This window comes from Rhinolophus sinicus, chromosome 16 (assembly GCF_057876585.1).
Source record: "Rhinolophus sinicus isolate RSI-liver-muscle chromosome 16, RSI-T2T, whole genome shotgun sequence".
Classification (NCBI taxonomy): domain Eukaryota; kingdom Metazoa; phylum Chordata; class Mammalia; order Chiroptera; family Rhinolophidae; genus Rhinolophus; species Rhinolophus sinicus.
Genome location: NC_142516.1, coordinates 192,703,018 through 192,717,604, shown reverse-complemented (window position 1 = coordinate 192,717,604; position 14,587 = coordinate 192,703,018). Strand labels below are relative to the sequence as shown.

The window sequence follows — 14,587 nt, the reverse complement described above, 5'->3', positions numbered from 1 at the left end:
GGTGGCAGGTACCGTGCTGTCCCGTAATGTAATGGTGCAAAGCGTGCGTTTGCAGGAGAGTGCCCCTCGCCCCACCCCAGGGTGGCTCCTGTCAGAAACGGAATCACACGTGATGCTGCGGACCAGGAGGAATGGAGCCCTGAGCGCTGCAGGCGGGAGCAGGAGCCGTGCAGCTGCCTGGGACAGCGTGTGGCGTCTTCCTGGGACCCGAGTCCTCACAGGGACACTAGTTCCTGACCGAGTCCATCCGTGCTCTTATCTGTGAGCCTGTCTGTGACTGTTAACCACCTATTCTTCTAGAAAGTGTTTCTAGAGCCCCAGCTCTGTGTGAGGTGCTGTCCAGCTCTGGGACACAGGGTGGGTGAGAAAGGCCTGTCCCTCTGGGGTCTCACTCAAGGGGGACAGGCTGCTGCTACTCAGCAGTGCCAGGCGGCAGCTCTTGTCCCTGCTCCGTGGTCATCTTAGAATACTGGTGGTTCCCATGGCAACCAACGAACCACAGGGAGAGTCCACCTGTGCAGCACAGCTCCAGCGTGGAGTGCACTTGACATTAGGCCTTTGTGTGGCCCAGTGGCCGTGGAGGTCAAAGCAGGTCCCCCCGACCCCTGCACACACACAGTACGCTGCCCTTCCCCATCGAGGTGTGGCCATGGGGTCGTGCCACGTTCACGTAGTGTCAGTGGTAGCAACACGTCCCTGTGGGAGCTGCCTGAAGAGCCAGTGAGGGGACACCCTGTTCTCTGTCTCCTGGGGTGCCCTGGCTGAGATGGACGTGGAGTGAGCCAGAGAGGTTTCTGTGGGTTTCTGTGAAACAGCCCGTTTAACCCACTATGTGCCAATTTCTGCTATTTTTAAGCTCAGATAAATATTCTGTACAATTAAGTTAAATGGTCTCTTTTGTAAGAATGAAAATATGTGCAGCCTTTCTTGGGCGTGTTCCGTTTGTAATGGGGACAGTCATTTTGGACCAAGAGCGTGTGGCCTGTATGTGGCCTCCCCCGTGAAGAGGGCACAGCAGAGTGTTCAGTGTTTCACTCTCAGAAATGGAGCCTTTGGTTCCTGAGGAGACCTGGAAATCCTGAAAGTCAGGTTGTTCTGACTGATAAACTGACCCGGACATGTCGTCATCGGCCAGAGTCCACAGTTCACATCAGGTCACTCTTGGTGTTGCTCCTTCTGTGGGTCTGGACAGATGTGTAACGACCTGTATCCACCATCACGGCGTCACACACAGGAGTCTCACTGCCCTAAACGTCCCCTGTGCTCTGCGTTCACCCCTCCCCCAACCCCTGGCAATGACTGATCTGTCACTGTCCCCATAGTTGTGCCTTTCCCAGCATGTCACAGAGTTGGGATCACACAGTGTGCAGCCTGTGCAGACTGGCTTCTGTCACTCAGTCACATGCAGTTCAGGCTCTTGCAGGTCCCTTCATGGCTTGGGAGCTCATTTCTTTTTTGTGCTGATAACACTCCACTGTCTGGATGGACCACCGTTTATTTATCCATCACCTGCTGAAGGGCGTGTTGGTCGCTTCCAGATTTTGGCAGTTGTGACTAAAGTTGCTGTAAACATCAGGTGCAGGTTTTTTTTTTGTTTTTTTTTTTTAATTTTTATTTATTTATTTATTTTTTTAATTAGTTTCAGGTGCACAAGACAAAGCAAAACTTAGACGTTTATCATTTATATCCCTCACACTGTGTGAACCCCCTCCCCCATCCACTATCCCTCTGTACGTTCCCAAAACCTCTCACCTTCCCCTTATCCCCACCCCCCCGCCCCTCTAGCAACCCTCTGTAGGAGTTTCATAGTTTATATTTTACACGTCGGTCTCGGATCCGTTTTGTGTGAATGTTTTTGTGAAGAGTGCGACTTATTTGAGTGTGACTTACTTGTTTGTTTCTGCGTGTGGATGTTCTAGCGCGGTGGCTCCTTTGTCATACGGGCCGGCTCCACTTCGCGGGTCTGTTTCTGGGCCTCCTGTTCTGTTCCTCTGATCCAGTGGGCGATTCTTGCACCAACACCACACTGTCTTGATTACTGGAGCGTAAGTGTTAGCTTTTGGCTCATCCCTAACTCCTTACTTTGTAGCCCTTCATAAACATTTCATCGTAAGGTATCTCTCTGGATTGGGTCAGATTTGCTCAGATTTTGTTCTGGATCTTAAGCCAATGTTTGCTTTTCTCCGGACTTACTGGACATGCATTTTGAATAAAGAGATACAGACTATGTGTTTGGAGATGTGTCTACAGAGTAATGAGTGAGCTATACAATGTCTAATTGAAACGCTTCAAGTCCAAATAGGTGTCTTGGTCATTTTAATATTCTTAAGTACATTTTAGTACTGCTTCCTCGTAGCTGTACAATCATTGTACAGACGTGCCATACGTTATGAGTTCATTTTAATGTTGTTTAATGTATACATGTACCTACTATGCAAAGTGAAGGAGCTTTGAGAGGCTTAGATGAAGCGCAAAGTCGGGACTTTACGCGCCCACCAGTCTCGTCCTGCTGCCCAGAAACCCCTTCTTTCCCTCTTCGAGCCTCGGCCTTGCCCTGTGGTGGGTGGTGGTGAGGCCAGAGCTCGGCAGCACCTCCGCCCCCCTCCCCTCCCCTGGTTGCGGCCTCATTTGTGAAGAAGTCAGTACTTCATCACATTCAATGTATAGGATGAGGCCTCTTTTATGCAACATGTTTTATTCATTGTTAACTGGTTTAAGAAAATAAGCGAGGACCACTCCTTAATGCCATCATCACATCTCTCTGTTCCATGTTCGACATCAGCATTTCTCTCTGGGGACACGTCTGTGCTGGCACTCTGCCTCCTTCTCCAGTGGCCCCCAGCCCGGGCGCCATGTTCAGGCCCCCCTCACCCCGCAGCCTCCCCAGCGCTTTCCTCCACTTTTCCCTGGGAGGCCCCTTGCTTCTTGTGGCTCTCCTCTTGGTGGCGGTGGAGTACGTCAGACGGAGCAGTTCCTGTAGATGCCCCGTGGGGTCAGGGTAGGAAGTCCCAGGTTTTGAGCCGTGCTTGTCTGACAGTGTTGTCTTTCATTGATGGCTGACGTTGGGAGTCGTGTTTTTCTCAGAATTTGCAAAGCACTGTTCTGAATTTTCTGGTTTCTGGTATCTTGTCCGTTGGTTGCATTTGGAACCCTTCTTGACTTCTGAATTTTCACACTAAGGCATGTCGGGCTGACCGCTTTTTGTTGGTTGTTCCGGGTGCTCATGGGCCTGTTGGATCAGCAGTTCACGGAGCTCTGATCTGTGGGCTTGGTTTGTTTGACGCTGTGTCCGTTCCGTTCATGGATGATTTATTCTGACCTCCACTGCTCAGGCAGCGTGTTCCGGGAATGGCCAAGGAATTCCATGTTCCCTCCTTTTTGTCCCCATCCCCCCGGGATTTCTTTTCCCTCCACTTTCTGCAATATTTCCTTGAATTTATATTCAGCTATTTTTAGAGATTTGGTTTTCATTTTTCTAATTCCCGAGAGCTTTCTCTTTCTGTTAATTTTTCTAAGTATAGGATCCTCTTTTTGTGGATAAAATATCTTCTCTACCTTACTGAATTATTATTATTATTTCAGAATGTTCTCGTTTCCTAAAATGTTTGTTTTCACTAATTTTGTTTTTCTGTCGCTTTTATTGTCTCCCCAAATGGGGCTTTCTTTAAATGTGTGATCATGCTCAGCCGTACAACTTCATTCAATGTGAGACATGAAACATTTGTGGGAGTTTGTTGTTGTGAATGAATGGGGTCACTGGCTGGTGGAATCCACCACCAGTGGCCTAGTGGCCAGAGTTCACTGGGGAGGTGTTCTCTCTTGGCCATTTCTATCGTTCAGAAGAACAGCCCTGTGTCCCGCCTGGGACGGTGGGAAGGGCAGGTGACAGGCAGCGCCCCCTGTGGGAGGTAGGAGTGGGGCGGCGGCAGCCTGGTTAGTGCCTGCGTTTCTACTCAGTGCGCGTCTCCCTGGGGCTCCTCCTGGGAGCCTGTGTTGCTCTGCTTCCCTCTGCTGGGTTCTTGGGGTGCATAGATGGCCGGGCTGCCTGGTGGGCAGGGAACTTGGGGGCCGTCCACTCTGGGTGTAGATTGGTAGCCGCCGCCTCACTCCTACCTTTTGGGGTTCCTGTGCTCCCGAGCCCCCAGCCTCTCCAGCAGATTCTGAGGGTCCTTGTGTAGATGCGCTCCCGAGACAGGTCCCAGATTTCGGCTCTTCTGAGAAAGTCCTCTGTCTGCAGTTTTCTTTCAAAAATCCATTTGAACTCTTTTTCACTCGTGTTCTTCTTTCTGTGTGTTTGAGTTCTTACTGTAGCCGCCCTGCCAACTAAAAGTCCTGTTTCACGGCGCGCACGGAAGGACGGACTCAGGGATGTGTTGCTGTGTTTGCTCGTGGCCTGACCATGTTCACTGGTTCTCCTAGTGTTTTCTGGCCCAGCAGCATCCCTGTCACCCGGGAGCTTGGTAGAAATGCAGATTCTGTTGTGTGTGTGCATGTGTATGTGCGTGTGGTGTAAGTCTATGTGTGTTTTCAAAGGTGCAAGCAAAACTTTCTTGAAAATTTGGAGCAGAAGTCTTTTTTAAGAGCTTTACTGAGGTGCAACTGACATACAAAAACCACACATATACAGTGAATATAATTTAATGAGTTCAGATGAGTGCCTGCACCCAAGAAACCATCACCACCACCGAGGGCGTAACCACATCTGTCGCTGTCTAGTTTCCTCATTTTCATCATGGACCATCAGCTGTGCTGTCCAGCAGGTGTCATGCTGGCGGCAGTAGGTGGACTCATTCATCTAGGGACTGACCGCATGGACGAACCCGGAGAACATGCGGAGGGGAATGTGGGTTCCTGGGCCCTCCTGCTGTCGCTTCACAAGCCCCCCACCCCCTGGGGTCTGTGCCGCATGTGCCGTGACCTTTGCTGTGTGGGAGGGGTCACACGAATCCCACTGTCGAAGCTCTTTTGCTCCCTGTGTCATTTCCGTTCTACAGACGAGGATGCTGATGGCCCGGCACTCCCGTGCTGAGCTGGGGTCCCGGGCTCACGCCTCCCGCTGCATCACAGTCCCCCGTGTGTGTGCCTGTGCTGATCTGTCACAGCAGCCTGAGACATGAGGACAGTGACATGGCAGCCTGAAGGCTCCCGCCGCCCAGTCGGCCCTTCCAAGCGTCTTGTGTGCGTGACCTCGTTGATCCCTCACAGCCAGCTCGGGACATGTGTTTGCATTTGGGAGGTGAGAGCCGTGGTACAGTGTGTGAGCAACTGTGCCGTCCCAGGACCGCGTATGTGCCACACCCACCTTCCCAGGCTGGCTGTTTCAGGGCCCTGATGAGGTGCACCCTGACTGGTCCAAGCTGGCAGTGCCGTGATCCCGGCCCGTGCGAAGCTGAGCAGGCCAGGGGCCTTGAATCAGCGCTGGGCTGGGAGTCTGTGGACGTGCGCTCTGGTCCCCCCGCCGTTTCCTGGCTGTGTGTGCTCCAGGCGCCTGATCGCTTAGTTACCCTAAATACCCCACGCGAGAGGGCAGGCAGAGGAAACACTCTCAGACACGTGTGCGAGTCATGAGCCCTAGCAGCACCGAAATGAAGGGCTGTGAAGCCTCGTGCCACCGCAGGCCTGGGATGCAGCCTCTCCCAGGGACAGACCTCAGGCGGGGCCTCCATGGTTGCGTTGGCCGGGAGGAGTGCACACGCGTGGCCGTGTGTTTCTCAGAGGCGCGCCCACCTGGCAGAGCGCATGGGGTTGCAGAGTGTATCTCACACACCCAAATAACACAACTGTGTACTTGATATTTGAACCACAGGAAGTAAGACTCAAAGTCGATTAAAATACTGACAGCAGGACGGAAGAGGCGTTCGCCCAGAGAGACAACAGAAACGAACGGGTGAGGACAGAAGAGCAGCACTTTTGCAAAAAAATCCTTTATATTTGGGAACAATTTCAATTTGAAAAACCAAAAGCATGATGAGCTATGCTGTGCAGACGGCTGGCGACGCTCCTGCGGTGTAGACGGCCGGCGGAGCTCCTGTGCCCGCGCCCACTCCCTCCCACTGAGGTGCTGATCCCAGCTGCACGTCTCTCGTTGCCGTCCCTTTCATCCCTGGCAGCTGCCATCAATTTGCGGGGAATTCTTTCCAACCACACGGACCCCACTCCCATCAGCATCCCCGGGGTCAGCAGCACTGACGGCTGCCTCCTGCTCCCACATGTCGGACGGGCGAGTAATGTGAAGGCCTAAGTCTCAACTGTGGATGTGGAGGGCAAGGAGTGTCAGAGTCGGAAAAATCCACCACCAGGGAAAACATGTAGATGAGTAGGAAGACCTCACTGGAAACAGGCGCCCAGGGGATGGAGGGAGACATGCCCTGGTGTCAGGGGAGGGCCGTGCGGCAGGTGTGAGCCAGGCCAGGCCAGCTGGCGGGCCACAGGAGGGCCACGGAGAGGACACGCTCATGGGAGGCAGCAGACGGGTGGTGTTGGAATGAAGGCTCAAGAGAGCTTTGCAGAAAGTACAACCAAAAGACAAATGGAAAACAGTAGTGAGAAGTTTGAAAAATTAGGTCCAAAGGTCCAATTTCTGAAAAACAGAAGTTCTAGGAAAAGAGAAATATTTTGAATTTCCAGGAGTGGAAGGATAGGAGTTTTCAGTATCCAAACTGTGTGTACAGAGTGTAGAAAGTCAGGCCTCCGGGACGTGACAGATACCGTGGTGCATGTTCTTCTCGTTGGAATTTCTCACAAAGAGAAGGGGTGCATGGCCTCCTTTAATTCAGGAAGCAAAGCGCTTGTCGGCTGAGAAGCAGAACAGTGACATGTTCATGGTGGCAGGGGATCTGCAGACGGGGGTCTGTTTGACGGGGCCGGGTCAAGTGACGCAAGGGGGCAAAGTACGTAATTGGCATAATGAGATGTATTCAAGACTTAAGGAATTCTGAAAAAAGAAATTCTGGTCGGCAGTTCAAAGGAGATCCATAAACGTGTTGAGTGAACTTGTAAGCGGGACTTTGGACTTGAGCTGGGAACAGGGTGGTCGTCAGCCAGGGCAGCCCCAGCCTCATGGCGGTCCCACCACTGGCGTTCCTGTGCCAGCGTCATTAGCCGCGAGCACTCACAGGCGTTGCCGGCTCCGCAGCCCCAGTGCCCGGCGAATAGACGCATTGTTCCCGCCCTACTGACGAGCAGCTGAGACCCAGCTCAGGTTGGGGTGACATCTGATGGCCCCGCTGCCTGTCTTGCTGTCTCCTGTCACGGGAGACACAGATGGGCAGTCGACCTTGGGAAGGGAGGGCACCTGGACACAGGGGAGGAGCCTTTCCCTCATGAGGCCCCCACGGGTGAAGGTCGCGGTGAGACGCAGCCAAGGGCTCAGACTGCACGTCATGCGCTGAGGGGCCAGGCAGCAGGAGCAGCCGTCCTCACAGTGGGAACAGCGGGGAGGTGCGCTCCCAGCAGGGAAGTCAGCCGGGAGGGTGGGCAGTGACACAGGGGCCAGGCCGCAGCGGAAAGCCATGGCATCCCTCCGACCGCCATTAGCCCCAAGTCTGTTTCTTTCCTGGGCTCCAGGCTCCGGGTCCCCAACGTGCCTGGTACTTAACAGGCACGCCCTCACGAAATTTCTGTTGAATTCACGAATGAGGACATGGTACCGCAGTGGTGGAAGGGACAGCTCAAAGGGCAAACAAAGCTGCGAGTTCAGAGAAGAAACTGTGGGACCCGGGGGGCATATTGCAAACCGCTGGTGGTGGGGACAAGCTCAGGAGCCGCAAGTGGCAGACCCAGGGAGAGCGCGCGCAGAGTTCTATGTGTTAAGACACAGCCCCAGACTCAAAGGATAAATAGGTCCTAAGAACAAAAGTGAAAAAGATGCAAGAGGCCCCGAAGGAACCTGGGGACCGGGCGCCCCGCACAGAGCACTCACTACCTGTGCAGCCAGGACACAGGCTCTCGTGTCCCCAGGAGGCCCCCCAGCCCCACTTCACTCCCCCATCACCCCTGCTAGCTCTGCCTGTACGTGTTCTGCTTTCCTCCGGGCCGGTCACAGGACGCAGCATTTCCCAGCTCACAGGATCACTTGTGTCTCCAGAGTAGGGAGACTGTTTCTCTGCTGGTGTTAACCTGGGAGGCCCTTTGGAAATCCTGGAAACCAGGAGTGAATGGCTGAGCTGGCTGTGCCAAAGAAGGAAACAGTCACAAGGAGACCAGGACTGCAAGTGTGAGCGCACGCGTGTGTGAGCGCACGGGTGTGTGAGCGTGCATGTGTGCGTGAGCTTGCACAGTGCTGCTGTCACAGGTAGGCAGCAGTTGGCACTCGGCCGAGCCCTCTGTCCCGCGGTGCTGTCCTCTTCCCCACATCCTGGCAGCCCCTGCGAGTCAGACCTGCTGCGGAACCTCTGGCCCCGCACTGGGCACAGTGAGGCTGGGCCCTGACTCGGTTACGGCCGCACCTGCTGTGCCTTAGATCCTGAAAATCTCCAAGATGGTCATGTTTGCAAATGCCGATACTCTGAGTTGAGGGAAGTGCAGTCGTAAATCTCCCACTCGAGGTCTGTGCCCTGCGTCCGCCTCACGACGTCACTGAATTTCCTGGGGAAGCCATTTCCCATTATTTCCACCTTCTGTTCACTTACCAAGTATGGTGTCTCCGTCGCTGTTACTGCCAAGCTGAATGTAAACAGCCGTTCCTTTCACGTGGCTGTGAGTCAGCCTGCACAGAGCCTCTGCTGGATCCGAGGACAGACGCAGGGTGCTGCTCCAGCACCTCCCTTTTCAGGCCCTAACTGCACCTCACATTTCCAAAGCCTTCACAGAAACTTGTGGGCCCATCGGCCTGGTGGCAGTCCCTGCCCTGCAGCTTTCCCGACACCCTGGGGACCCGTCGGCCTGTGTGGCAGCTGCATTACTGCGTAGTAAGCAGCACGCTGACCTGATCAGCTTGCGGATAAAAACCATCTGCCGTCAGAGTTCTCAGGGTGTCATTGGTTAGGTGGTTCTGGGCGTGAGGCCCTGGGGCAGCGCCAGGGGCTTTATTAGAAAACACTTGCCGAGGTAACGCCTTCTCTGCCTGAGTGGTAACCACGCGTGTTTTGTTTGTTTTGACACAGGTGCTGCCTGGCATTCTGCAGAAGCATTGCTGCATCTTACCGGACAGGAATACAGGTAAACGCATTTCTGCTGCTGTTGCTGTGAGCTCACAGGGTTTATGTCAGTGGGAAGGAGAAGTACAGTCGCATGACAGGTGTGTCGGGGTTCAGGTGTGTCACTGCAACCGAAATGAACCAAGAGTAGATGAGTCACTTCTCTAGTGACTTGTGACCTGAGCTCAGAGAGCGGAGTTTCTTTGACAATGGAAATAGGTTTAGATGACTGTTTTCTTGGATTTTTAAGGGAAACTGGTTGTCTTGTAAGGCTGAGTATATTAGTTTCAAAGTTGTTCTGTGTTGATTGTGCTTGCTTACTGAAACCCCGTTGTTGGGAGCCTGGCCTGCCTCTGGGGGTGTCTGCAGGCAGGTCTTCACGTCTTCAGCGTGTCAGTGAATGAAACCAAGGGCCGGCGTTGCTATGGGCGGTTGCACGGTGCTGTGAGCTGTCATTGTAGGTCACATGTGTGTGGCTGGAGGTGGTGAGTGAAGGTTCACACGGCTATAAGGAAACATGATGGAGGGAAAAACAGTCTGGAAACAACCTTTGGGACTTTGTTGTTGAAACTTAAGAAACAAGAAGAATCAGTGTGCAGTGTGCTCTCTGTGGATCCACGTCTCCGTTCCTCTCCGTGCGGGGTTTCCCGTGTGAGGTGCGCTCGGCAGGGAAGAACCCTCGCAGGTCCTGAGGGCAGATGGAGCGGCGCGTGTTCTCGGCCGGGTTCTGTGGGTTCTTCACTCCTGTGACCAGTGGCCTCCGTGCACCCAGGACAGTTGTTACTGACACCGTCTTAGGTATTTTCTGGCCATGAAGAAATGGATCGTAAAGGACTCCTCTGGTGGGTAGAAGAATTTCACCAGTTGGGGTTTCCTCTACTTTTGTTAGCGCAGCACCTCTACCGAATGGCTGGTGGGCGGGATTCCTCGGCTGTCGTTGAGCAGTGACGAGATGGTGTGGAATGGAAAGCCTGCGTGTTTGGGGAAAACAAGGTCTTTGATTTCACCTGTGAGGATGGGCAGAGGCCATGACTGGTCGTTATTTCTCAGACAAGTGCATAGAGCAGTCGCTGTTTCTTCACCTAGTTCGTCTCAGCTGTGTTTGTAGCATATTTAATACTTATAGAGCTAGTGCCACTGCACCTGCCTTTGGCTGGCACCTCCCTGGGCCCGCAGGGATGGAGATCGGCTCAGAGGCACGCCGGTGACGGGAGGACCTGCGGGGGCCCTCTGGACGTGAGTAGCGGTCTTTGGCTGCTGAGATGTCGTCTGTGGGTCCTTCCCTCCTTCACTCATGCGCTGGGGGAGCCAGGCTGGTTTCCCGACTGGACAGGCTGCCGGTCTCAGAGGAAGTGGCTCCTTTGCATCCCAGCCCGGCTGCCAGCTGGTCTTGGTTGGGACTCAGGGACACTGCACGTAGAGTTGTCTGAATTGGGGCACGTGCTGTGTGCTTTTGGGGCCTTTATGAGCAGTGGTTTCTTCACAGAGACTTTATTTTGAGTGGCTCCTTTCTGGACTCAGTTAACCCGTCTTTACGGTTTTTTAAAGGCAGAGTTTTCCCCCTCTAAGCAGCAGATCTCTTGTAGTTACTTTAATGCTTTGTACTAAGTTGTCAGAATGTCACACACTTCACAGTGTGAATGTATCCACGTGTACCAGGCTTCTGTCGCAGGTCGGCAGCACCTTCCACCAAGGAAAGTGTAGGTGAGGCATATGATTCCCTGCGTGCGTGCGGCACCGAGCCATGGAGAGCTTGGGCCACTCGGCCCTCAGGTGGCCTGGCCTCCTTGTCTCGATTCCTGGGGCGCGCTTCAGGACTGTCTTGCCCTTTGGGGAGTCAGGTGGAGGCAGGCGAGCATGGAGGGAATTCTTTATTCAGGCCGCACTCGGGCGGGGCTCCTGACTCAGCGTAGCTGCCTCGCAACATTTCTCTCCTGCCTATCAGGACACAGCCCATTCGACTGCTGAGAATGATCCAAAGTTTCAGGAATGAACTGACTTTGCAGCCAAGCAGCAGGATTTACTTTGCAAATTTTGATAATAACCAAATAACGAAACCACAAACAGATTAAGCCTCTGGCGGTATTTGATTATTTGAGGTATGTTATATCTCTACTTGACAGTGAAAGCAGATGACTGTGAAATAATTTGCATATAAAATTTGGGGTGGAAATACTAGGAAATCACAGCTCTAAATCTCTATTTTGTGCTTGTTGAGGAAGGAAACCTGGATTCAGGTCCCACTCAGGTCCCACAAGAGCTTGTTGCCTTCCTGACTCCAGTTCTTTTCAGTTCAGTCGCTGGTAGCAATAAGGTGCACTCAGCCAGGCCTGTGTCATACGGTCCCTCAGCCTCAGGGTCCCTCAGCCTCACGCCCCCTGGAGGCAGCAGCTCCCTTCCCCCTGACGAGGAAATCTGGGGCCCTGCGGTGAGACCAGAGCTTCACCCACTTTCCCAGGACTGAGGGCGCGGCCTGGCCCCACAGAGCCCACTGCAGAGACTCCAAGACCCAGTGGGAGCTGCATGTCCCTAGAGTAGCTGCCAGTCACCTGATGGGGGGAAAGGGTGAAGTTACCGTTTATATACAGTTTGTTTGTCTTCATGTATTCAAACCATGTGTGTCGGGTCTCCATGGCCATCCCCAGGGTTGAGGACAGGCCTGGAGGACTCTAGGACCCGCATATGGCCGTACTCACGGCTATAATGTGTCATGGAGCGAGGACACGTGGCACAGCCAGCGCCACCCAGCTGGAGCCTGAAGGGTGAGGCCTTGCTGCGACAGCCCGGGGACACGCCCAGGCTGCCAGCCCCCGCAGGGCGTGTGTCAGCTCCCAGGCCTCACGCGGCTCCCTCCCTGGGGCGTCAGCAGTCACGTGTCAGCTCGCAGGCCCCACGCGGCTCCCTCCCTGGGGCGTCAGCAGTCACGTGTCAGCTCCCAGGCCCCACGCGGCTCCCTCCCTGGGGCGTCAGCAGTCACGTGTCAGCTCCCAGGCCCCACGCGGCTCCCTCCCTGGGGCGTCAGCAGTCACGTGTCAGCTCGCAGGCCCCACGCGGCTCCCTCCCTGGGGCGTCAGCAGTCCAGTCTCACGCTTCCGGAATACTTGGCTTCAGAGGGCTGCCTGATGGTCAGTCCCAGAAGTTCCCCTTGTCCTTGGAGCAGTGAGGGCAGGCTCATGGGGGTGGCTGGTGTTTATGTGGTCCCTCTGGGGGCGGGAAGGGTCACAGGTTGCTGAGCCTTTAGAAAGACGAAGCTCATGGACAGCTCGCTGCTCCCCCATGAGTCTTGGTGCCGGGCTCCTCTGTTCTCTCAGAGTCGCCGTGTCTCACTGGGTACTTACCGCCCAGGCGTTTCGGACTCGCATGCAGAACTTCCGTCAGATAGAGTCGCTTACAGAGCATTTTGACAAAATATGTTTTTATGTAATGGAACCAGAAAGATACAGCACGTTTAGGAGTTTTAACGGAAGTTTAAACAGCTTTACGTGCTCCCGCCCGTTGCTGTGATGCAGCGAGCAGCCTGGAAATGCTCACGACCTCTCTGGGCACCGGTGTGTGATCATCGCACCTGAGAAAGGTGTGCGCCAGGAGGAGGAGAGGGAAGGAGAGCCAAACACATCAAGTCCGCAGCCATGGGACGTCCCTAGGGCTGCAGAGTCTTGTCTGTCAGGGCCCTCACCCCCCGACTCTCAGGGATCACATGAGGGGGTAACGTCTCTGATCAGCAACGTGACTTCTGATGGTGCCATCAGACAGGAGGCCTTTCCTGTGGCTTTTGTCTGTGACCCAGGCCGTCCAGCCAGCACCCACGGTGTTCTCAGTCGTGGCCCCACAGAACAGCGTCCACAGCTGCGAGTTGCGGACTCTCAGTCCTGTTTGTTGAGCAGAGCCCTTCACCGGGTTCCAGTTTGGTACAGCAGGTGTTAAGGCTGAAAGAGCGCATAGCAAACAGTTAGGTTTTAGTCTGGAGTGGGGCCTGCACAGCCAGGATCTGAAAACCAGGGTTAACAAAAAGCCAGTGGCTTTTCTGGGGAGGCAGCAAAGCTGAGATGTGGCAGGAAGGCCATGTATCAAGTCCACATGACAAGCATGCGGTCCTTTTGTTTTAGGGCCTTAGGGGCTAAATAATCACTTGAAAATACTCACATTGGGCTGGAAAATCATCAGCCTTGAAGGGGCAGACATCTGATTTCATGAGAGCTCATTAGCAAACTGAGAATTTCCAGAAATCTCCAAAAGTGTGTCCCCAACTGGAGAGTGACTCTTTTCCTGTGGTCTTTGTTTCCCACAGGCTCTGACAGGGAAAAATAGGAGCTATCATCGGTTATTGTGATTTGGTCTAATTTGAGTATTCGAAGTGTTTAAATTTCAACCTGCATCAATGAGAAACAGTAAGAAGTTGGGTCCCACAAACGCCTTTTTCTTTGTGCGGCTTCCTTGATTGGGCTGGTCCTGCTACTGGTCATGAAATGTGAGCGTGTAACATTCACATCAGTGTTTATCACACATCCTGATGCAATAGCTACAGAGCAACATTTCCCCCAGTAAACACGTCACCCCTCTTCTTACTGAAAGTTTACACAGATCCCCAGCATTAAATCCAGGATTTACAGGCTTCATGGTAGGGCTGCCTGGAGACCCTGACTAGAAAGCAGGGTGGGCGGCAACAGCTGGAGTGTTTCCCTCTGTTTCTCTTGGTTTATCTAAAACTTTGCTCCAGCCTCTGTGACTGGATTTAACCTCTGTTCCTCCCACTTAAAGGAGGAGAGGCGAACACAGACCTTTATTGGCACATCCACAGCCACCTTGGGAATTAGTGTTCTGCTCCTGCCTGGAGGGAGGAACAGGAAAACCAGCGGCATCACCTCGTTGCACTTCCCCCATCACATTAGCCAGAACAGTCAGACACTTTGTCCAGGGATTCAGAGCCTTAACTCTCCTGGGGTTGGGCGTGTCATTGTAAAATTTCACAGGGGACTTTTGCTTCTCACAGACAGCAGCTCAGCTGCTGTTTCACACTGTGGACGACTCAGAGGACAGCCAGGCCTCAGAGTTTTGTCATCCTCAACCCTTCACCCTTCTTTTCCAAAACAAGCTTTCTCCATATTTCAGTGAGTCAGCATCAGGCTAGCAAATCCCACTTCTGACACCAGCTGTTCAGGGTCCCCAAGACTTACCCCAGCATTGGTGGTTTTCTAGGCCTCACAGGACTCAACATATAGTTATGCTCACAGCCATGGTTCGTTACAGTGAAAGGATACAAAATAAAATCAGCAAAGAGAAAAGGCACATGGGGGAAAGTCCAGGAGAAAGCAGGGGTAATGTTCTAAGAGTCTTCTCCCAGTCACGCAGGTGAGCTCATTCCTGCCGCAGTGAGTTGGGACAACGCGAGAAGTGTTGACTATCAGAGCTGCTTGCTGGAGCCCAGCAGCCGGGGTTTTACTGGGGGCGGC

The 14,587-nt window shown here is 53.6% G+C and overlaps 1 protein-coding gene across 4 annotated transcripts in view; it reads left to right on the top strand.

Annotated features, from left to right (window-relative positions):
• Nucleotides 1-14,587, top strand: part of DLGAP2 (DLG associated protein 2) — a 451,130-nt gene that overhangs the window by 100,674 nt on the left and 335,869 nt on the right. For all 4 annotated transcript variants that reach the window (XM_074329261.2, XM_074329259.2, XM_074329260.2 and 1 more), the window contains one exon: nt 9,105-9,159. In XM_074329261.2, the coding sequence (XP_074185362.2) occupies nt 9,105-9,159 (55 nt within the window). The remainder of the gene's footprint in view (nt 1-9,104; nt 9,160-14,587) is intronic.